Source organism: Rhinatrema bivittatum, chromosome 3 (assembly GCF_901001135.1).
Source record: "Rhinatrema bivittatum chromosome 3, aRhiBiv1.1, whole genome shotgun sequence".
NCBI lineage: Eukaryota > Metazoa > Chordata > Amphibia > Gymnophiona > Rhinatrematidae > Rhinatrema > Rhinatrema bivittatum.
In genome coordinates, this window is record NC_042617.1 from 236,334,987 (window position 1) to 236,359,603 (window position 24,617).

The following is a 24,617-nucleotide window of genomic DNA, read 5'->3' on the forward strand; positions in this document are numbered from 1 at the left end:
AAATGACTCTAAAGGGACGTCATGCCCGACTCAACAAGATGGAAAACTCTTCGGGTCAGGCAAGTCTGAGCCATTGACATCGACATCACCGGCGTCTACAGAGTTGAAGCCTGGAGCCTCATCGATGGACACCATTGGCAGGGCCATCTGATCTGCTGGTGATGCTGGTGGATAAGAACATAAGAAATTTCCATACTGGGTCAGACCAAGGGACCATCAAGCCCAGCATCCTGTTTCCAACAGAGGCCAATCCAGATAAGTACCTGGCAAGTACCTAAAAACTAAGTCTATCCCATGCTACTAATGCTAGTAATAGCAGTGGCTATTTTCTAAGTCAACTTGATTCATAGCAGGTAATGGACTTCTCCTCCAAGAACTTCTCCAAACCTTTTTTAAATCCAGCTACACTAACTGCACTAACCACATCCCCTGGCAACAAATTCCAGAGCTTAATTGTGCGCTGAGTGAAAAAGAACTTTCTCCAATTAGTTTTTAAATGTGCTACATTCTAACTTCATAGAGTGCCCCCTAGTCCTTCTATTATCCGAAAGAGTAAATCACCGATTCACATCTACCTCTCATGATTTTAAACACCTCTATCATATCCCCCCCTCAGTTATCTCTTCTCTAAGCTGAACAGTCCTAACCTGTTTAGTCTTTCCTCATAGGGGAGCTGTTCCATCAGACCTACCACATCTCTTAGTTCCCTGTACGTACTAGGATCAGTCCAGACTGTGGGTTATGCTCCATTCCAGCAGGTGGAGTCAGAAGCAAAAGCTCGAGGGGAGGTCCTATATGACCTCACACCTTGTGCCTCAATCCTCAGTATCTTCTGACTCCAGCAGGTGTGAGCAGGGGACTGACCAGTCCCCAGCACAGGTTTTTAGGTTTTAGGCCTTATTTCCTGTATCTTTGAGGAATCAAGAATTTAAAAAAAAAAAAAAAAAAAAGAGTAATAGTTCTTTAAACTTTAGTGGGATAATTTTTGTTGGGTAGAGAGGAACTTGCTGACTAACTGTCTCTCTGTTCCTTTCCCCTAGTCGTTTTCTCACTGTCGTTTTTGGTAAGTGATTTAAAAAAAAAAAAGATTTTCTTTCAGGTTTCCTCTTGCCAGTTTTCTCGGCACTGGAGGACGACGACATTTGTTGTTTTTCAGTCAGTGTTTCTGACTGCTACCTTCAAGACACCCCTACCTCCCCCTTCCTAATTAACTTGTTTTTGATTACCGACCCGTGGCCCCGCGACGCAACATTCCCCGGGGCCGCCGGCTTCTGGGAGGTCCTTTCCCCGGCAGCTATCTCGGTCGGTAGGAGGGGGTCGAGGGTTTTCGGGCGTTGGTTTTAGAGCGCCGGGGTTCTTTTTCTTCAACTGCCGCGCCGCTTAGTTTCCTGCCTCTCCTCCTCATGCCGCGAACGTCGGCTTGTTCCGTTTGTGGCCATTGGGGAGTCGCCTCTCCACTGAGGGACTGTGCTCTGACTGCGTTCCTACTGATGTGTTAGGCGCACCGGCCGGAGATGGCACAGGAAATTCAACGGAGGGGAACACTTGCAGGCAGCGGCAGGCTCCGTTTCCGTTAAGTGTGGGAACGGCGGCCATTTTGTTTTTGGAAGATGAGGCAGGAGTCTCAGACTGTGAGGAAGAGAAGGATCCTATTCCTTTACAGACTACCGTTTTGACGACCACAGGGACCCAGGGACAACATCTTACTATTGGGGGACTCCCTGGGGGAATTCCTCCGGGTTTACCAGGATTTTCCCCGGAATTCATTATTCTGATGCATCGCGCCTTTTTACAAACCAGCGGTCAGTCATTGTTATCTCCCTCGGAGCCTCCTACTGCCAAAATTCCACGTATAGATCCCTCACTAGGGGGGTCCTTCCTCACAGGGTTTGATCCAACCGATAGCTACGGCGCAGATGCCACCCAGACCTCTCTCGGGTCCGCCTCAGGGATCTCCATAATCCCAGGGGGGGTTGTCAATCCAGATGCAGCTGGGTGATTGATCTTTCTCTCTCAGTGCAGGTAGAGGGAGACGATCCGAGGGTGCTACGCATCTTCCAAGCGGATGAGTTAGAGAGCCTCATTCCACATATTCTCCAGGAAATGGACATTGATCCCCCCCCCGGATCCAACGCCTTCGGATTCCAAGGTAAGGAAAGGGGACCCCCTCCTTGCGGGGCTCCGGCCCTTGGCAAAAGCGTTTCCTACGCACCCCAGTTTTCTACAACTGATTTCCAGGGAGTGGGATACTCCAGAAGCTTCCCTCAGGGTAAGCAGAGCCATGGAGAAACTGTATCCTCTCCCGATGGATTTCCTGGATCTTTTAAAGGTACCGGAAGTTGATTCTGCGGTCTCGGCGGTTACAAAGAGCACCACCATTCCGGTTACTGGTGGTACGGCTTTAAAGGACCTACAGGATAGGAAATTGGAAGTCTACCTTAAGAGGATCTTTGAGGTTTCGGCTCTCGGAGTTCGGGCTGCCATTTGTTCCGCCCTCGCGCAGAGAGCTGGCTTACGTTGGGTACAACAACTCCTCACCTCTCAAGATCTTCCTGCCGCCGAGGCTCATCAGGCAGATAGATTAGAGTCCGTGATGGCATACGGTGCGGACGCACTGTATGACCTTCTCAGGGTTCTCTCTCGCTCTATGGTGGCGGCTGTTTCGGCCCGCCGTCTCCTATGGCTCCGTAACTGGTCAGCAGATTCCTCTTCCAAGACACGTCTCGGTTCTTTGCCTTTTAAGGGCAAGTTCCTTTTTGGTGAAGATTTGGACCAGATAATCAAATCTCTGAATGAGAACGCGGTACATAAGCTTCCGGAGGATAGACCACGGTCAGCTAGATCATTCAGTTTCTCTAGAAACCGTTCCCGGAACCAAGACGCTCACGAACAACAGACAACAACCGACATCGAGGACTCCCTCCTACCGCTCACAAGGATGGAATCGGTCCTTTCGAGGGCGACGTTCGGGAAAGAGAGGCTACGGCCCCCCCCGCTCAGCCTCCAAGCCAGCGCAATGATGCCAAGTTAGTCCGCGGGCTGATCCCGCGGGTGGGGGGCCGGATCTCTCTCTTTTACGAAGCATGGTCCCGAGTCACCACGGCACCAGTGGGTCTTGGACATCTTAAAACAAGGTTACGCGTTGGATTTTGTCCGCGCCCCCAAGACAGATTTCTTTTCTCCCCTTGCGTTTCGCTTCACAAGCAGCAAGCCGTACGACAGACTCTACAACGCTTGCGGGCCCTAGGGGCAATAAGGCCAGTATCCGTAAACCGAGTTGGGACGAGGTCAATACTCCATCTACTTCGTAGTACCCAAGAAGGAGGGGCACTTTTCGACCCATTCTGGATCTGAAAACCGTCAACAGGGCGCTTCGGGTCCCACGCTTCCGCATGGAAATGCTCCAGATCGGTGTTAGCGGCGGTCCATCGGGGAGAATTTTCTAGCCTCATTGGACTTGACGGAGGCGTACCTCCATATCCCGATCCATCCGGATTTCCAAAAGTATCTGCGCTTCAAGATTCTGGGACAGCATTTTCCAATTCAAAGCGTTGCCTTTTGGTCTAGCAACGGCTCCTCGAGTATTTACGAAAGTAATGGTAGTAGTCGCAGCGGCACTTCGCGGGAAGGGATCCGGGTGCACCCGTATCTAGACGATTGGCTCATTCGGGCAAAGTCCAAAAGCCAGGGGGTCCATGCTGTGGACCGAGTAGTGTCCTTGCTTCAATCGCTGGGCTTGGATAATCAACTACGACAAGAGCCACCTAACACCCTCCCAGTCAATAGACTTTCTGGTGCGCTCACTTCGACACAAGGGAAGGAAAGGTGTTCTTGCGTCCAGAACGGGCGCAGTCATTGAGAGAGCAGGTTTTTTCGATTCTTGACACTCCAAGTCCCAACAGCCTGGGATTACCTGCAGGTTCTTGGAACGATGGCCTCCACGATAGACCTTGTACCTTGGGCGTTTGCGCACCTCCGACCTCTACAGAAGGCGCTGTTATACCGGTGGAAGCCAGTATCTCGAGATTGACAGTGTCGATTCTGCCAATTCCCCCCCAGCGACGAGGACTCAGTCTTCGTTGGTGGCTGGATCCCCGCTCTTTGTCTCGAGGAGTTTCTTTGGAAACGCCGGACTGTTGATGGTTACTACAGATGCACAGCCTCTCAGGATGGGGGCGGTATGTCAATCGAGTTCCATCCAAGGCATTTGGACGAAGGAACAGAAACAGTGGTCCATCAACCGGTTGGAGACAAGGGCAGTACGTCTTGCTCTACAGGGATTCCTTCCGCTGGTTCGTCGGCGAGCGGTCAGTATCCTCTCGGACAATGCAACTGCAGTATCATACATCAACCGTCAGGGAGGCACAAAGAGTCGCCTAGTCGCGTGGGAAGCGGAAAAGTTAATGCAGTGGCGGAGCGGACACTTAATCCGCTTAGCGGCCTCTCACATCGCAGGTATAGACAACGTACAGGCGGATTTCCTCAGCCGACAACGGCTGGATCCAGGAGAGTGGGAACTCTCCAGGGAAGCGATGTTTCTGATAGAGAGGCGTTGGGGTCGTCCTCACGTGGACCTCATGGCCACTGCCGGAAACTCAAAGGCTCCGCGCTTCTTCAGTCGCAGGCGGGAGCACGGAGCGGAGGGCGTAGATGCCCTGGTACTTCCGTGGCCCAGACAGGTCCTCCTTTATGTTTTTCCCCCGTGGCCCCTGGTGGGGAGAGTGCTCCGTCGGATAGAGAATCATCCAGGACCGGTAATTCTGGTAGCTCCAGAGTGGCCAAGGAGACCGTGGTTCGCGGATCTTCTTCATCTAGCTCGCGAGGGACCGATTCATCTCTGACACATTCCTCGACTTCTAAAGCAGGGGCCCATATTTTTAGAGAGGGCAGATCGCTTCTGTCTTGCGGCCTGGCTTTTGAGAGGCGCAAGCTGAGGCGTCAAGGATATCCAGAAGCGGTTATTTCTACCTTATTGCGGGCTAGAAAGTCTTCCACATCCATTACCTACGTGCGGATATGGAAGGTTTTTGAGGATTGGTGTGTGACCCGTTCCATTTTTCCGGGTCGGGCCTCAGTGAGCCAGGTTTTAGCTTTCCTCCAGACCGGACTTGAGATGGGGCTTGCCTATAACTCTCTTCGAGTGCAGGTATCGGCGTTGGGAGCCTTGTTGCAGTCTGGTTCTCTCTCGTCGCTGTCCTCTCACCCGGATATCCTCCGTTTTCTCAGGGGTGTACGTCATCTGAAACCTCCTTCCAGATCACCCTGTCCGTCTTGGAGTCTTAACTTGGTGCTCGAGGCTCTCGGAGGTCCTCCCTTTGAGCCTTTACGGGGGGCCTCCATCAAAGACCTCACCTTAAAGACTACTTTTCTGGTGGCCATAAGTTCCGCGAGACGTATCTCGGAACTCCAAGCTTTGTCTTGCCGAGAACCTTACCTCCGTTTTTTCGGATGACGGAGTTTCCATACGGACGGTACCTTCTTTTCTCCCAAAGGTGGTTTCTTCTTTCCACTTGAATCAGTCGGTAGAAACTCCCTTCCTTCTTGCCGTCAGATTCTAGACAGCTCCGTAGTCTGGATGTAAAGAGATGTCTAATTCAGTACTTGGCATCCACTAATGACTTCCGTCTTTCAGATCATCTTTTTGTTCTATGGTCGGGTCCCAGAAGGGGTCACATGGCTTCTAAGACAACCATAGCCCGATGGCTCAAGGGTGCGATTGCTGCTGCATATATAGGAAAGGGGCGCTCTCCGCCTATAGGAGTTAAGGCACACTCCCTTCGGGCGCAAGCTGCGTCGTGGGCAGAAAGTTCGTCCGTGTCCTCTCAAGAGATTTGCAGAGCGGCCACCTGGAAGTCCTTACATACTTTCTCTCGACACTATCGTCTGGATGTTCGTGCTCCGGGTTTCGGATCCTTCGGCGGGTAGTGTTTTGAGAGCAGGGCTGTTATCGGCCCACCCGGAGTAGGGAAGCTTTGGTACATCCCACAGTCTGGACTGATCCTAGTACGTACAGGGAAAAGAAAATTATTCCTTACCTGCTAATTTTCGTTCCTGTAGTACTCAGGATCAGTCCAGACACCCTCCCTGGTGTTTGGGATTTTTTTTATTCGGGGATAAGCCTCTGCTCTCTGATTCTACTCCTTTTTCTCCTCTTAATCTAGCCCTGGGGCTCCAGGGTTCACTGTTTTACAGTTTGGTTTACAAGTTCCATGTTGGTGTTGTTTTACCAGTTTTTTATTCTTCGTTCATTCTTGTTGAATAAGTGTTATTCTTGATTCCTCCGTCTCTTCTCTTTGGCTTTGTAAGTCTAGTTACTGAGGATTGAGGCACAAGGTGTGAGGTCATATAGGACCTCCCCTCGAGCTTTTGCTTCTGACTCCACCTGCTGGAATGGGAGCATAACCCACAGTCTGGACTGATCCTGAGTACTACAGGAACGAAAATTAGCAGGTAAGGAATAATTTTCTTGTTTTAGTGATTTGGTCCAGTCCATCTGAATCATTACCCATTAATATCTTCTTCGGAACGGGTATCTCCCCAACATCCTCTTCATTGAACACCGAAGCAAAGAAATCATTTAATCTTTCCGCGATGGCCTTATCTTCTCTGTGTCCCTTTAACCTCTCTATTATCCAACGGTCCAACTGACTCCCTCGTAGGCGTTCTGCTTCAGATATATTTTTTAAAGTTTTTACTGTGAGTTTTTTCATCTACAGCCCACTTTTCAAATTTTCTCTTAGCCTATCTTATCAGTGTCTTACATTAAATTGCCAATGCTTATGCTTTCTCCTATTTTCTTCTGTTGGATCCTTCTTCCAATTTTTGAATGAAGATCTTTTCACTAAAATAGCCTCTTTCATCTCACCTTTTAACCATGCCGGTAATCATTTTGCCTTCCTTCCACCTTTCTTAATGTGTGGAGTACATCTGGACTATGCTTGTAGGATGGTTTTGTTTTTTTTTAACAATGTCTATGCCTCTTGCACATGTTTTACCTTTGTAACTGTTCCTTTCAATTTTTTTCTAACAATTTTTCTCATTTTATCAAAGTTTCCCTTTAGAAAATTTTGCACTAGAGCTGTGAATTTGCTTACTGTCCCCCTTTTAATCATTAATTCAAATTTGATCATATTATGATCACTATTGCTAAGTGGCCCCACCATTGATACCCCTCTCTCACCAAATCCTGTGCTCCACTGAGAATTAGATCTAAAATTGCTCCCTCTCTCGTCTGTTCCTGAACCAATTGCTCCATAAAACTATCATTTATTCCATCCAGGAACTTTATCTCTCTAGCATGCCCTGATGTTACATTTACTCAGTCAATATTGAGGTAATCGATATCTCCCATTATTACTGCACTACCAATTTGGTTAGCTTCTCTAATTTCTCTTAGCATTTCACTGTCCATCTCACCATCTTGGCCAGGTGGATGGTAGTATACGCCTATCACTATACTCTTCCCCAACACACAAGGGATTTCTACCCATAAATATTCGATTGTGCATTTAGTCTCATGCAGAATCTTTATTCTGTTGGACTCTATGCCATCCCGGACATAAAGCGCCACCCCGCCTCCCAGATGCTCCTCTCTGTCATTGCGAAATAATTTGTACCCCGGTATAGCACTGGCTATACCGGGGTACAAAGGTGGAAGGGGTACATGGTGGAAGGAGGATTGGCTATCCTCCTTCCACCATGTCTCTGAGATGCCAGTTGTCTGTCATCATTCACTGCTGTACATTCTAATTCTCCCATCTTACTTCTTAGACTTCTGGCATTAGTATACAAAGATTTCAAAGTGAGTTTTTTGTTTGTATTTTCATTCTGCTTTATAATTGATAGGAATAAATTGGCATTTTTTAGCTCAGGTAAGTTTTTAATTACAGGCACTTGGACTACTTTACTTATTATTGGAACCTCACTGTTGGGATGCCCTAATTCTAATGCATCATTAATATCCTTTGAAGATACCTCCTTCTGAACCATGCGCTGCTGAGCGACTGTTGGCTTTCCCCTTTGTTCTAGTTTAAAAGCTGCTCTATCTCCTTTTTAAAGGTTAGTGCCAGCAGTCTGATTCCACCCTGGTTAAGGTGGAGCCCATGCCTTCAGAAAAGACTCCCCCCTTCCCCAAAAGGTTCCCCAATTCCTTACAAAACTGAATCCCTCCTCCTTGCACCATCATCTCAGCCACGCATTGAGACTCCAGAGCTCTGCCTGCATCTGGGGACCTGCATGTGGAACAGGGAGCATTTCAGAGAATACTACCAGAGGTTCTGGATTTAAGCTTTCTATCTAAGAGCTTAAATTTGGCTTCTAGAACCTCCCTCCCAGATTTTCCTATATCATTGGTGCCCACATGTACCACGACACATTAATGTCTGTTTTCCTCGCGTGTAGCCAGATGGACTCAGGACCAGTGGGTATAGTGTACTGATAGCAGATGGGAGATGGAGTCAGATTTCAAAGCTGACGTCAGCCTACATATACCCGTGCAGGAAGCTTAGCTCTTCAGTATTTCTCAGTCTCCTAAAGCAGATAGGGACATTTCCACGCACTAGAATAGTGTCGGCAATTTTAAAACACAGAAGAAAGAAAATTTACCTCGAAAATGAACCCCGCTCTCCTGCGGTGATACCTAAGGGTCCCTCACCCAGTCGAGAATTCCTGAGGTGATTTCCGAGATCCCTCAGAGGTAAGCTTCGGTCCGGTAGCCGGCTCCTGGCATGGAGAGCCCCAGTGTGGCTTAGAGGCAGTGGGTGCAGAATAGAGTGCGTCGGTGAAGGTAACGCCTTCTCCCACCGCAGCCGGAGACCACCCGGCATTAGACCGGGAAACGCCGAGACCAGGTAAGGTAGAAACCTCTTTTTTAAGTCTCCGGTCTCCGAGGCTCGAATAGCCGCACAGATCGTCCCTTCCGGCGTCTGTTAAATCGGGTTGCGCAGCTCCGTCCAAGCTAGACCACGATCCGGTGCGAGGGTCTACACATGTGGAGACCCTCCAGGAGGGGTCGCCATCTTGCCCGCGTGGTCGTCTGCGCCATTTCCCCCCCCCTTGTCTGCCGTATTGTCCGCAGAACTGAGCCGTGCACACAGCGGCGAGCCAGGCACACAACCAACTTGTGCGCACAGCGGCATGCACAAAGGTGCCGTGCGCGCACACAGCGATGCTCACAACGTTGCCGTGCACACAGTGGCCTGCATAAATGGGCCGAGCGCATGAAGAAGCCCGTGCAAAGAAAGTGGTAGCCTGCATGCGCATCCCGCACTCACATCATCGGCGCACCCGGAGCACACAACTAAGACTTCTGGCACGCATACCAACGTGCACAGATGACTTTTGAGTCACTCCACAAGCACAAATCATGACACCGCCAGCCAAGACGACCAAGGGACAAGCCCTCTGCCCAGCCTCCCACCTGAGAGCTGCGCAACCTGAAGTGGCCTCCGCCCTATGTTAGCAGTGCGAAGAGGCTCAGAGGGAACCTAAGCGAGGGTTCCAGATCCACTAACCATAGTACCCCGGACCTCTGTATCTCCGACTCGGCGCTTACACAGGAAGGCACCTCGGTGGCTTCCACCATAAACCCGCTGGGATTCAATATGGACCCGGGGACCTTTTCCTGGGTGGGATTCTTCAAAGGGCTGCAAACCTTCGTTCAGGCACAATCGGTACCGCCGGCGACACAGTCCCAGTCTCCACCAGAAGCACAAGATCTTCCAAGCACCTCTCGGACTTCTTGAGACGTGCCACACATAAGCAAGAGCCTCCCTACAGGCATTACAGACACCTCAGGGGACAAGACTGTCTCTCTGGAGGAAGGGGATGGAACCATACCGAACTATGCTGCGATTCTTCTCCAAAGACAAGTTACCAGCTCTCATTTCTTTGACCCTGAAGACGCTGGCCATTCCAGGCACGGGTACCACAGCGGAGCCAAAGACTAACCCCATCCTGGTGTCCCTCCTCAGGCCTCATGCTTTTTCCCAATGTTGCAGGCCATACATCAACTGATTGACCTGGAATGGAATGCCCTGGAGGCAAGCTTCAAAGGAAGATGGGCCTTAGAAGCCCTATACTCTCTGGAACCCATGGCCAAGGAACTCCTATGGTTCCGAAAAGTAGACGCCATGGTCTGCGCCATCTCACAGTGCATGACCATCCCAGTCGAAAGAGGAGCAGCACTCAAGGATGCCCAAGACAGATGTCAGGAGGCCATCCTTAAACAGTCCTCTGATGTTGCAGCAATGACCCTGCAGATTGATTCCTGCTGCACCGTAGTAACATGTGCCTGCTTGCTCCTCTCCAGAGACTCAACTACGTCCGGTGAAACACTGGAACCACTGATATTCTTCCTCACGGATGCTACCTCAGACTTAGTGTGCACCTCAGCCAGGGTGTCTCCTCCATAGTGGCAGCCAGAAGACAACTATGGCTCCAAAACTGGTCATCCGACGCGACCTCCAAAGCGAACCTCACTAGGATGCCTTTTAAAGGATCCCTCTTGTTCGGAAGCGAATTGGAGAAGTTAGCGAAGAAATGGGTCGAATCCCCAGTACCTCGTGTACCGGAGGACAGGAACAAAAGAAACCAGCGCTCCTGGCCACAGGAAGACCTGCTGTACGCCTTTCCCCCATGGCCACTACTGGGCATGATCATCTGCAAGATAGAACACCACAGGGGACTAGTGCGTCTAGTGGCCCCGGACTGGCCAAGAAGGCCATGGTACGCAGACATGCGAAGACGTCTTGTGGGGAACCCTCTGTGCCTACTTCTACGCAGGGACCTTCTCCGGCAAGGACCGATCCTCCACAAAGACTATTCTCTCTTGCAGTCTGGCCATTGAGAGAACTCGCCTGAAGAAGAGCGAATATTCTAAAGCAGTGATTGACACCTTGCTCAGAGCACACAAGTTCTCCACGTCTTTAACTTACATACGAATATGGAGAGTACTCAAAGCCTAGTGTGAGGACCGCAAGATACTTCGGACAGTCAAAATCCCCATGATCCTGGAATTTCTGCAGGACGGCTTGAAGGAAGGGGGTTGTCTTTCAACTTCCTCAAGGTTCAGGTGGCTGCGCTGGCCTGCTTCAGAGCCAACATGGACAGCATCAGTCTATCAACCCATCCAGATGTTTCCCACTTCCTGAGAGGGGTCAACCAAATCAGACCACCATTAAAGTGGCCGGTGCCCCTATGGAATCTCAATCTAGTACTAGACTTCCTAGCGGGAGCTTTCTTCAGACCTACACGCGGTCTGTCACTACGGCTCCTGACCTTGAAGACTGCATTCCTAGTGGAAATATGTTCAACCTGTCGTATCTCCGAGCTTCAAGCACTATCCTGTCGGGAACTGTTCCCCAGGCTTATACCGGGATCCTTACAGCTTCGCACTGTTCCCTCTCTTCTTCCGAAGGTGGTTTCTCATTTTCATCTAAACCAAACCATCTCGCTACCATCTCCAGATGAACATAAGGACTCGGAAGACTCACGCCTTCACCATCTTAACGTTGGCAGACTCCTAGTCCAATACCTGGAAAGATCGGAATCGGTACAAAAGACGGATCATCTGTTCGTCCTTCACAGCAGGAAGAAACAGGGGGAAGCGGCCTCGTGGGCAACCATAGCCTGCTGGATCAAAGAAGTAATCAAGGCGACTTATGTAGAGGCAGGGAAGCCTCCACCTCTACAACTCAAGGCCCATTCTACAAGGGCCCAGGCAGTGTCCTGGGCAGAAACCAAGATGCTGTCACCTGCCGAGATCTGTTAGGTGGCGATGTGGTCCTCCATACATACCTACTCCAGGTTCTACCGCCTGGATGTGCAGGCCAAGGAGGACACAACCTTTGCAAGGAAAGTACTAAGTGGGCCACAGGCAGCCTCCCGCCTGGTTCGGGAGTAGCTTTTGTACATCCCATTGGTCCTGAGTCCATATGGCTACACACTAGGAAATGGAGAAATTTTTTACCTGATAATTTCGTTTTCCTTAGTGTAGACAGATGGACTCAGCAACCCGTCCACGGCTGCCCCGGAATCCGGGAACCTCGGGTGACAAGCCCCGAGAACAAGACAAGAACGGGTAAGCCAGGTATTACCCTATTCGAGACACCCATAATTGCCGGGTGTCGGCATTATCGGGTTGAGTGCACTGGCGGTCTCCAATTGGGAATCAGTTGAACCAGTCCTAGTTGATCAAGTTAACTTGATTAACTTGGATAACTTGATTATCAGAGCACACATATATCCACAATTGCTTTTCGAGGAGAATAATGGCTTAATGGTTTATTAAATTTTATATACCGACACATCGGACAAGCCTTCACATCGGTTTACACAGCATAAACAAAATCAGAAATACAATATTCATAAAATAGTAACAGCTAAAAACTATATAGAGTAAAAGAATAAATTAGCTGTTAAGATAAAACTCATAATAATTAATCAAATAAACAGTCATAAAACATTAATATAAAAACATATTAAACTAAATGACGTACTAATAGAATAAAAAGGGTAACTCCTCAAGATGGTTTACAGATAAAGCATGCTTATACTATGTTGCTTATTTCTGACAGTGCTGGTTAACTGATTCATACTCTTCAAATGCGCATTTAAACAGCCAGGTCTTTAGTTCTGCTTTGACTTGCTTTTTTTCGGTAGTAAGTCTCAATGAGGTAGGTAAAGAGTTCCAGACTTTTGTTCCTGCGATGGATATAACACGCTCCCTTACATGGGATAATCTAGCTGATTTGATGGTAGGGATTGAAAGAAGTCCTTTGTCTGCCGATCGCAAGTCTCTTTGAGGTACGTGAAGACGTATTGATGTGTTCAACCACTCAGTATGTTCGCCATAAATAACATTATGGATTATGCAAGCCGCTTTATACTGGATTCGATATTGAACTGGAAGCCAATGCAGTTTAATCAGTGTTGGTGTAATGTGGTTACATTTTCTCTGACCGGTCAAAATCCGTGCTGCAGCATTCTGCAGGACCTGCAAGGGGCGGATTCTGGACTGTGGCAATCCAAGAAGCAAAGCATTGCAATAATCGAGATTTGCGAATATAAGACACTGTAAAACAGATCTAAGATCAGAATACTGAAGAGCTAAGCTTCTGCATGGGTATATGTAGGCTGACATCAACTTTGAAATCTGTTTCCATCTCCCATCTGCTATCAGGCTGACTTTGTCTCCCTGGGTGTCGAATCGGACTCCTAGGTATTCCAGTGACTGTGAAGGCTGTAGGGAACTCTTGTTTGTGTTGACTAACCATCCTAGACTTTCCAGAAGAGATATAACTCTGTTGGTTGCCCGGTGGCTCTCCTCCGGTGACTTTGCCCTGATCAGCCAATCGTCTAGGTAGGGATGGACAAGAATTCCTTCCTTCCTGAGTGACGCTTCTTCCCCCAGATGGGTCGGCTGATTCTCATTGTGGGGTGCGGCCGGGACCCGAACCCGAGCCGGTTCCCCTCTTGTTGTGCCTGGTCCGAAAGGACTGGTTCCTGGTCTGAGAACGAGGTGCTTGGTAGCTAGTCCTGTAGGGGTTGAAGCGTTGAGAGCTTCTACCTCTGGATGGCCTAGGAAAAAGGGCACTGGTTCCTCCTTGACTTGTCTTCCGGTAGACGGGGTAATGGAGAGGCGCCCCATTTGTTAGCCAGTTTCTCGAGGTCGCTGCCGAACAGGAGGGATCCCTTAAAGGGCATTCTTGTAAGGCACGTCTTGGAGGAGTCGGCCGACCAATTTCGTAGCCAGAGCTGTCTCCTGGCTGCCACTGAGGATGATACTCCCTTGGCTGCCGTACGAACTAAGTCGGAAGCAGCGTCAGTGAGGAATGAGAGAGCTGATTTCATTTTTTCTCCCGGGGTGGTGTTCCTGGCTTGTGATAAACAGGAACGTATCACCACGGTGCAGCAGGTCGCGATTTGTAGGGACATGGCTGCCACCTTGAAGACTTGTTTCAGAATGGCGTCCAGGCGCCAGTCATGTGCATCCTTGAGGGCCGCCCCTCCCTCCACTGGAATGGTGGTGCGCTTTACAATTGCGCAAACTATGGCGTCTACCTCGGGGCACGCCAGCAGCTCCTTGGTTGCCGGGTCCAGGGGGTACATGCTAGACAAGGCCCGACCCCCTTTGAATGAGGCCTCTGGTGCATTCCATTCCAGATCGATTAGCTGCTGTGCTGCTTGAAGGAGGGGAAAATGGTGAGCCGTCTGACGAAGGCCCTCTAGCAGGGGGTTCATTCTAGGTTCCCCTGGGGTGCCTTGGCCCGGGATAGCCAGCTCCGATAGGCATTGAGAGACCAGGTCTGGGAGATCCTCCTTAAGAAAGAAGCGTCTCATGGTTCGATACGGCTCTATCCCCGAGGGAAGTTCTCCATGCTTGGGGAGCACACCTTCTTCCTCAGAGCAATCTGAATCCCCATAAGTGGGGCTTCCGGGTGGCGGGTGGCCGTGCCTAGGTCTAGAGGGTCCAGGGGCAGGGTCATCCGGAACGTATGGGTCCATTCGGGGATCAGACTGCATTTTGACAAAGGCGTGAATCCCCTTGAATAATTCCACCCAGGAGAGCGAAGCAGGGTCTAGCCTTAGGGGCACCAGGTCTCTAGGGTTCCCCGGCTGCTCAACTCGGCCTGCTAGGTCCGGGGTGTTCCCTGAGGAACTGGCAATCAATCTGGGCTGGGACCGGCCCTGGCCTGGAACTCCCAGGGCCTCCTCACATTGGGCACATAGGGAGTCTGCTTCCTCGCTCTGTGTGGCTCTGAGGTGGCATGCTGAGCAGAGGCCTAGAGCTCTTATGCCTGATTCTGGAGGTGCCGGCTCTGTGGACGCATGGGCTCTCATATGCTCCATCGCGTCTGTTATCTCTATGCGCCGGTGTGCTCCCAGCCGAAAGTATGCGCCTTGTAATATGCGCGAAGATGTGTGCTGATTAATGTGCGCCTATCAACGTGCGCCCATCTACTTTCGGGCGCCTAACATACGCGCCCGTTGCCTGAGCGCTTAGTCTGGTCTGAACACTAGATCGAGGCGGCGAACCAGGGCAGATGGCGAGCAGGCAGGCAAAATGGCGGGCTTCCACGTAGGCAGAGCCCGCTAATCCTCGCTCTTTGGAGACCAGCAAAAGTAAAGATGTACGCCTTACCTGATTTTGGCGCTTCCCGGCTGCGACCCGGGCGGTCTCCGGCTGCGGGGGGAGAGGGTGATTACCGTCACCGCCGCGCTCGAGGAAGTGCACCCGCTGCCTCTAAGCCGCGCCCGAACTCGTCTCGCTCGGGGGCCAAGTCCTCACCGCGAATTGATCGGGACCGAGGCTGCCTCTATGCCGCGCCCGAGCTCTTCTCACTCGGGGGCTAGGTCCCCGCCACGATTCGGCCACCGGACCGAGGCTCACACCTCCGAGGGACCACGGAAATCACCTCGGGAAACTCAACTGGGGGAGGGACCCGAGGGTATCACCGCAGGAGTGCTGGGCTCGTGTTCAGGTAGGATTCGTCTGTGAATTTAATCGTTAGAATTTGGAAGAACGCTCAGCGAGCATGAGATAGCTCCAAACTGCTTTGGAGACGGAAATTACTGAGCTTCTGCACTTCCTGCAGGGGTATATGTACTACGTGCTGACGTCGGATCCATCTCCAACTGCTAGCACGAGCACAATATACCCATTCGTTCTGAGTCCATCTGCTACACGCTAGGAAAAAAAAATAAAAATAAATAAATAAAATAATAAAATAAATAAAATAATAAATAATATAATATATATATAAATCAAAAATTACTTGAAGTCACTGTAGATTGTACTGAAATTTACTCAGAAATAGTTTTCTTTTAACATCAAGATAATTACATAACAGTGGGAAACATTTGTGCTGATATAGAAGCTTGAGCAGGACTGTACATCATCATGGTACCATACAACATGAAGTAGAGTTGTTTACCTATAACAGGTGATTTCCAAAGACAGCAGGATGCTAGTTCTCACACGTGGGCGACATCATCAGATGGAGCCTGGCATGGAAAACTTCTGTCAAAGTTTCCAGAACTTTGACTTGGCATACTGAGTATGCCCAGCATGCCCTATACCAGGCATCCATGGTGGGGGTCCCTCTTCAGTCTCGTAACAGAGAATTATGATAAAAAATAAAAATAGGAAAAACCCAACTCCGCAGGGTGGTGGCCGGGTTTTGTGAAGACTAACATCCTGCTGTCCTTGGAGAACACCTATGCTTTCTCCAAGGACAAGCAGAATTGGAGATCCTAGCTACAAGCTGCTCCCCAAAACAAAAGGGGGCCAACAGACACCAAGCAGGTGCCAACATGCACAACAGTGCTGTTGGTAACAGAGGGAGAGACAGCCTGAACACAAACAATGGGCACTAGGCAGGGAGAGGGAAAAATAACTCATGCTATAGTTACACGATGTTAGATTCCATATTAGGAGCTACCACCCAGGAAAGAGATCTAGGCGTCATAGTGGATAATACATTGAAATCATTGGTTCAGTGTGCTGCAGCAGGCAAAAAAGCAAACAATGTTGGGAATTATTAGAAAGGGAATGGTGAATAAAACGGAAAATGTCATAATGCCTCTGTACCGCTCCATGGTGAGACTGCACCTTGAATACTGTGTACAGTTCTGGTCACCGCTTCTCAAACATATAGTTGTGATGGAGAAGATACAGAGAAGGGTGACCAAAATGATAAAGGAGATGGAAAAGCTCCTCTATGAGGAAAGACTAAAGAGATTAGGACTATTCAGCTTGGAGAAGAGATGGCTGAGGGGGATATGATAGAGGTATTTAAAATCATGAGAGGTCTAGAACAGGTAAAAGTGAATCGGTTATTTACTCTTTCGGATAATAGAAGGACTAGGGGACACTCCATGAAGTTAGCATGTGGCACATTTAAATCTAATCTGAAAAAGTTCTTTTTCACTCAATGCACAATTAAACTCTGGAATTTGTTGCCAGAGGATGTGGTTGGTGCAGTTAGTGTAGCTGGGCTTGGATAAGTTGTATCTTGTTGTATGTAAAGCCTGTTGCTAATTTATTGTTTACTGTAAACCGAGGTGATGTATAACTATACGTACCGCGGTATATAAGAATCTCTAAATAAATAAATAAGTTCTTGGAGGAGACGTCCATTACCTGCTATTAATTAAGTTGACTTAGAAAATAGCCACTGCTATTACTAGCAACGGTAACATGAAATAGACTTAGTTTTTGGATACTTGCCAGGTTCTTATGGCCTGGATTGGCCACTGTTGGAAACAGGATGCTGGGCTTGATGGACCCTTGGTCTGACCCAGTATGGCATGTTCTTATGTTACGCCTCAAAGAGATTCCAAATCATGTCCGCCATCCCTATCCAGGCAATAGTGAGATGCAAATGTGTGGAGAGAACGCCTTGTAGGTCTTCTCCATGGGAACTGCTCGCAAGAGGGCCACAGACATTGCCATGGCTCTAACAGAATGAGCCTTGACATGACCCTAAAGATGCAATCCTGCCTGGGCATAACAGAAGGAGATGCAATCTGCTAGCCAATTAGATAGTGTCTATGTGGCAACATTAACTCCCATCCTACACTTATAAAAAGAAATAAAAAGTTGGGTGAACTGTCTATGGACTTCTGTCTGCTCCAGATAGAAGGCTAAGTCTTGCTTGAAGTCCAAACTAGGCAGTGCTTGTTCTCCTTGGTGCGAATGGAGCCTGGAAAAAAGTTGCAGAACGATAGACTAGTCTAAGATGGAAGTCTGTCACCACCATAGGCAGGAATTTAGAATGCGTGCGCAAGACCACCCTTTCATGATAAACTTTAGCATAAGGTGCGCATACAGTATCTTTACCCCCATACACTGCGTTTTCCAACATTTTTGCAGCTCAGTCAACGCTTCAAGATATGGGATAAGGAGGAGAGGTTAGAACTGAGACCCCAAGAAGGGATACCGTGGTGGTATCACCTTTGGAGAATCCACGTGAGAGGGATTCCATGGGCCTCCCCGTCTCCACAATAATTCTTGGAACAGAGGAAGGCAACAATAACCCTGTAAGTGAAGGTGATAAACTCCAAGGTACGCCCGATTTTTAAACCTATTCTTGAAAAAACCCAGTGATAACTTTAGATTCTGTATGGAATGCTTTGGTGTCTCTGGAAACTGCTATTGCTACTTTAATTGCTATATCCTTGGATACTAACCACCATGTTTTAACTACAGAAGGTCAAGTTGCTACTTATGGGTTAAAACTGGATGATTTGGAATCACGGATTTCAATTGTGGAGAATGTGCAGCATAAGCTGGTTCAATCTGATATGATTTATTTAAAAAAAACCTGGAAAATATGGAGAATTCCTGAAGAATTTTGAACGAGATCAGTGGGGGACTCCGGGCATGGACCTACTAGCGGACAGGTCCAACGCTCAAGTACCCAGATACTTCAGTCGCAGGCGAGATCCTCTATCCCACGGGATCGACGCCCTGGTGCAGCCATGGCCTCGGGATCCTGCTATATGCCTTTCCCCCATGGCCCCTGCTGGGCGCCATTATACACAAGATTCAGCGGCACAGAGGCCTAGTTCTTCTGGTGGCCCCAGACTGGCCAAGAAGTCCCTGGTACGCAGACATGAGAAGACTACTGGCAGGGGATCCTCTACCCCTGCCTCCTCACAGGGACCTGCTGCGACAAGGTCCCATCCTCCACGAGGATCCAGCTCAATTCTATCTTATGGTCTGGCCATTGAGAGGGCTCGACTGAGGAAAAGGGGATACTCGGGGGCGGTAATAGATACACTCCTCCGAGCACGCAAGTTCTCCACATCACTAACTTATATAACGATCTGGAGAGTATTTGAAGCCTGGTGCGAAACTCGCAGCACCAATCCACATGCCGCTAAAATCCCCATCATTTTGGATTTCCTGCAGGATGGGCTTCAGAAGGGTCTGTCCCTCAATTCAATCAAGGTTCAGGTGGCAGCGCTATCCTGCTACGGCCCCAGGTGTGACGGCAACAGCATTGCCACACACCCAGACGTTTCACGTTTCCTGAAAGGAGTCAAACACATTCGCCCGCCACTGAAATGGCCAGTGCCCCTGTGGAACCTCAACCTAGTTTTGGAATTCTTAGCGGGACCCACCTTCAGACCCCTCCGAGGCCTGTCCCTCCGTTTGTTAACCTTGAAAATGGTGTTCTTGCTGGCCGTATGCTCAGCACACCGCATCTCAGAGCTACAAGCGCTGTCCTGCCGCGATCCGTTTCTCAGAATCACCCCAGGGGCTATCCATCTTCACACGGTTCCTTCCTTTTTACCCAAAGTAGTCTCACACTTCCACCTCAACCAAACCATATCCTTGCCAACCATGGAAGGATTGAAGAAATCGGAAGCAGGTCGAATACTGCGTCATCTCGACATCGGCAGGCTGCTGTCCAGATACCTGGAAATGTCGGAAACAGTACAAAAGACTGACCACCTGTTCGTCCTTCACAGTGGGAAGAGGCAAGGAGAAGCGGCCTCACGGGCGACTATTGCTCGCTGGATCAAAGAAGTTATCAAGACGGCCTACGTAGAAGCGGGAAAACCACCACTTCTACGAGTCAAGGCTCACTCTACCAGAGCACAAGTGGCCTCCTGGGCAGAAACTAGGATGCTGTCGCCTGCAGAGATATGTAGAGCGGCAAAGTGGTCCTCCATCCATACCTTTTCCAGATTCTACCGCCTGGACGTCCAGGCCAGGGAGGACACAGCATTTGCAAGGGCAATCCTAAACGGACCTCGGGCAGCCTCCCACCCAGTCCAGGAGTAGCTTTTGTACATCCCATTCGTTCTGAGTCCATCTGCTACACGCTAGGAAATGGAGAGATTACTTACCTGATGATCTCGTTTTCCTTAGTGTAGGCAGATGGACTCAGCATCCCGCCCCGCTGCCTATATATGTATATGTATACATGTGTGTGTGTATGTATATATATATATATATATATATGTATATTTGTATGTATGTATGTGTATATATATATATGTATATTTGTATGTATGTATGTGTATATATATATATATATGTGTATATATATATATATATATATATATATATATGTATATTTGTATGTGTGTGTGTATGTATGTATGTATGTATGTGTGTATATATATATATATATATATATATATATATATATATATATATATATATATATGGGGATTCACCGTTTCAAGGTAAGCCATGTTTCCTTACATAGTGCATCCACCCTGCTGGGTGTCGACGCCTTCCAGTTGAGAACACTGGCGGTCTCCAGCTACTGTCAATCGGTCAGGTTAATCATGTTCAGTTAATCAATCGGTCAGTCACACATATATCCATAATGCTTTTGGAAGGAAGATTACTGAGCTTCTGCACTTCCTGCAGGGGTATATGTACTACGTGCTGATGTCATATCCGTCTCCAACTGCTAGCACGAGCACACTATACCCATTCTTTCTGAGTCCATCTGCCTACACTAAGGAAAACGAGATTATCAGGTAAGTAATCTCTCCAATATAACTAGCTGTACCCGGCCACGCGTTGCCGTGGCTCTGTCTGGTTTAATTTCACAATGCGCATTTGCTCTGCTCCGGCCGTCCCAACTCCCTCCCCCCCCCTTTCCCGGCGGTGGACGGACTGGCTCGGCGACTCTTTTACCCTTTCCTCCTCCTGTGTGTAACTGTCCGACAGTCCCTACTCCCTCCCCCCTTCCCTGGCGGTGGACAGCTTGGCTCGGCGACTCTTTTACCCTTTCCTCCTCCCCTCTGTGACACCCAGCACGTAGCGCAGAGCTCTATGGTCCTCACATGCGCGGTAGAGCAGCTCTCTACTGCACATTTGCGGTCCGTCGGTCAGAGCCCATTTATATTGTAGATAGCATGTGTTGCTTTTACGTCCAACAGATGGTGCTGTTTTTGCAAAAAATCATGTTTTTACCTGTCACAGGTGTGACATCTATTTATCTTAATTAGTTTAATTAATTAATTAGCTAACTAATCAAGCTAGATATTTCACTTGGATGCAGCTCCATCACTGCTCTCTACATTAAAGGTGGGGGTGGAAGGGAAATAGAACCAAGAGCTAAGAGAAACAGATAAGTATGAGAGAAAAAATGTGTGAAGCTTGCTGGGCAGACTGGATGGGCCATTTGGTCGTCTTCTGCCGTCATTTCTATGTTTCTATGTAATATAGGTATATAAAAACGCGTGCGAAATCGAATGAAACGTATCAAAATTTCAAAGCAATCGGTGAACTTTCGGAGATTTAAGATTTTGAACAAACGAACATTTACATTTTTATTTATATAGATAAACAGTTGATGAAAATGTTCTGAAATATGGTTATGCAGCGTTTGAACTATTTGTATAACATTTTTTACTTAGATACATTTAATACAAGTGAAAGAGTTATAAGTGAACATTTGCTTTCTTTGCATCCTTAATGTAGGAAGAAGCACAGACAGTAGAATGTTTGGATGACTGCACTGTATGGGCTGTACGCTGTAATAAAACTCTGGCACCTAGTCCTAACAGCACAAGAGACTTTGCATTTGCTGCTGGACCTATTTCTACACCATTCAACAAATTATCAGTGAATTCATGGCAAGTTCTAGAGGATAAAGGTAAATGAGGTCTTTTTAAAGATATTAAGATTAAGAGCTTTCCAACTTCCTGGTATGCATCTTTGATCTATTCAAGAAGAGCAAGGTAGGTAGAATAGGGAGAAAAGTGAAATTTTACATAAAATATAATTTCCATTCATTCCATTTCTAGTCCAAACAAGTGGGTTATGTCTCCCCTACCAGCAGATGGAGCAAAGCACATAGGCTTTTTCTGTGACATCATCATCACTATGTATAAGTGGTGCAGCACAAAGAAACTCCCAGTATACTCTGCCTTCAGCAGATAGTAGGATTCACTGGTGGTGCAGTTGGATTGCTCTAAAATGGGTTAGGGCCAGGCCCCTGATATTCTCAGGTGAGCAAGCTCACCTTCAATGGTTCTCAGATGAAGAGGGGACTGGCAGGGGCCAGTCCTTTCGGAACAAACACAACAAGAGGGGAACCGACTCAGGTCCAGGCCCCAGCCGCATCCCACAATGAGAATCAACAGACTCATCCACAGGAAGAAGCCATAGGGAACAGGCTTGCCCTATTCTACCAAAGATGGGTCAAGATAACATCGGACAAGTGGGTCCTAACCATCATTTGAGAGGGATACTATCTGGACTTCCACAGCATCCCTCCAGACAAATTTGTGAAATCCCCTTGCCACTACCCCTCCAAGAGGACGGCAATGGAAACCACACTGACAAAATTGCTCTCCCTAGAGGCTATAATACCGGTGCCCACGCACCAACAAAATACTGGGCACTATTCCATCTATTTTATCGTCCCCAAGAAAGAGGGAACGTTCCGGCCCATCCTGGACCTCGTCTGTCAACCGCTACCTGAGGGTACCACACTTCCGCATGGAAAACCCTACGTTCGGTCCTAAGAGCAGTACAGCCGGGAGAATTTCTGACCTCCTTGGACCTTTCAGAAGCCTATCTGCACATCCTGGTCCATCACGACCACCAGCGCTTACTACGCTTCACGATCATGGACTTCCAGTTTCGGGTGCTACCCTTCGGACTAGCTACTGCTCCTCGGACGTTCACCAAAATCATGGTGGTAGTGGCAGCGACACTGAGGAAAAAAGGAAATCTTGTACACCCGCACCTGGACGATTGACTGATCAAGGCAAAATCTCCAGAGGGAAGTCACCAGGCGACCACCAGAGTCAAGAACCTACTGCAGAATCTCGGGTGGGTCGTCAACACAACCAAAAGCTGCCTGCAGCCCTCCCAATCACTAGAATACCTGGGAGTCCGGTTCGACACCCAAAAGACAAGGTCATTCTTCCCCTTACAATGAGACGGAAATTGATGGACCAGTTGAGAAAACTGTTGAATGGCGCTTGCCCCACAGTATGGGACTACCTCCAAGTCCTCGGTCTCATGACATTGACCCTAGAAGTCGTCTGATGGGCAAGGGCCCACATGCGACCACTACAATGTTCCCTACTGTCACGATGGAACCCGATGTCCCAGGACTACACAGTTCACCTCCAGCTACCGGCAGAGGTTCTGATCCAGCTCCAATGGTTGCTACAAGAAGACCATCTGAGCAAGGGAGTAAGGCTATCCTCACCGACCTGGGTCTTGCTTACCATGGATGCGAGCCTACGAGGGTGGGGAGCCCACTGCCGGGAACTGACGGCCCATGTGCAATGGGACAAGGAAGAGTCAGGATGGAACATGAACAGACTGGAAGCCCGAGCAGTCAGACTAGCCTGCCTGCGATTCAGTCACAGACTCCGGGGAGAATCGGACAGAGTTGTGTCGGACAACGCCACAATAGTGCCTACATCAACTGCCAGGGAGGAACCAGAAGCCAACAGATGTCCCTGGAAATAGACCCCCTAATGGCGTGGGTGGAAACAAACCTGCAAGGGAACTCAGCCGCCCACATCCTAAAATCTCCGGACTGCTTAGTACTCATGACAGATATGAGCCTCCAGGGTTGAGGAGCTCACTGTCAGGAGCTAACAGCGCAAGTGTGCTGGAGTACAGAAGAGTCTCTCTGGAACATCAATTGGCTGGAAGCCTGGGCAAGTCTGGTTGGCATGCTTGCTGTTCGGCGACAGGTTGCAGGGTCGCGTGGTCAGGTAGTGGCCTACATCAACCGACAAGGAGGAACCAATAGTCAGCAAGTGTCGCAGGAAATAGCCAACTTATGGAATAGGTGGAAGTGCATATTCAGGAGTTCTCAGCCTCGCACATTGCAGGAAAAGACAATGTAAAAGCAGACTTTCTCAGCAGGCAGAGTCTGGACCCAGGAGAATGGGTATTGTCAGACGAGGTGTTTCAGCTGTTAGTAGATCACTTTGGCCTTCTGTTTCTAGACCTGCTGGTGATTTCTCACAATGTGAAGGTTCCTTGATTCTTCAGTCGCAGGAGAGATCCAAAGTCATCGGGTAATGAACTCATGCAGGAATGCCCAGAGGACAAGCTGCTGTATGCTTTTCCCCCATGGCCCATGTTGGGCAGAATGATTTGGAGGGTCGAGACTCGCAGAGGGATGGTGCCTCTAGTGGCACCAGATTGTCCCAGGAGACCTTTATATGCGGATCTGCAAAGGCTCCTACCGTGTTTCCCCGATAGTAAGACACCCCTGATAGTAAGACGTAGTGGGAATTTTAGGGGGGTCGGCTAATGTAACACATCCCCCGAAAGTAAGACGTACCTGTCATTTAAAAAAAAAATTATTTTTAAATACCTGTCGGAGGGCCGCGTGGGTCCAGGCGGCTGGCGGCGGGAGCCGGGTGGTCGCGTGTTAAATCTAGGCCGCGGGCGGGTGGGCGCTTGTTCCAGGTGGGGGCTGCCGGTGGGGGCTGCCGAGGCAGCCCCCACCGGCAGTGAATGAATGCGCGCCTGTGCGACCCGGCCTAGATTTAACACGTGGCCGCCCGCCGGCCGTCTCAAACTAACGCGCGTCCACCCGCCCGCCACCGCCGCCTGGAACAAGCGCCCACCTGCCCGCGGCCTAGATTTAACACGCGACCACCCG

The 24,617-nt window shown here is 49.1% G+C and overlaps 1 protein-coding gene across 3 annotated transcripts in view; it reads left to right on the forward strand.

Moving 5' to 3' along the window:
* Positions 1-24,617, forward strand: part of BUB1 (BUB1 mitotic checkpoint serine/threonine kinase) — a 403,183-nt gene that overhangs the window by 216,752 nt on the left and 161,814 nt on the right. For all 3 annotated transcript variants that reach the window (XM_029594322.1, XM_029594320.1, XM_029594321.1), the window contains one exon: positions 21,455-21,629. In XM_029594322.1, the coding sequence (XP_029450182.1) occupies positions 21,455-21,629 (175 nt within the window). The remainder of the gene's footprint in view (positions 1-21,454; positions 21,630-24,617) is intronic.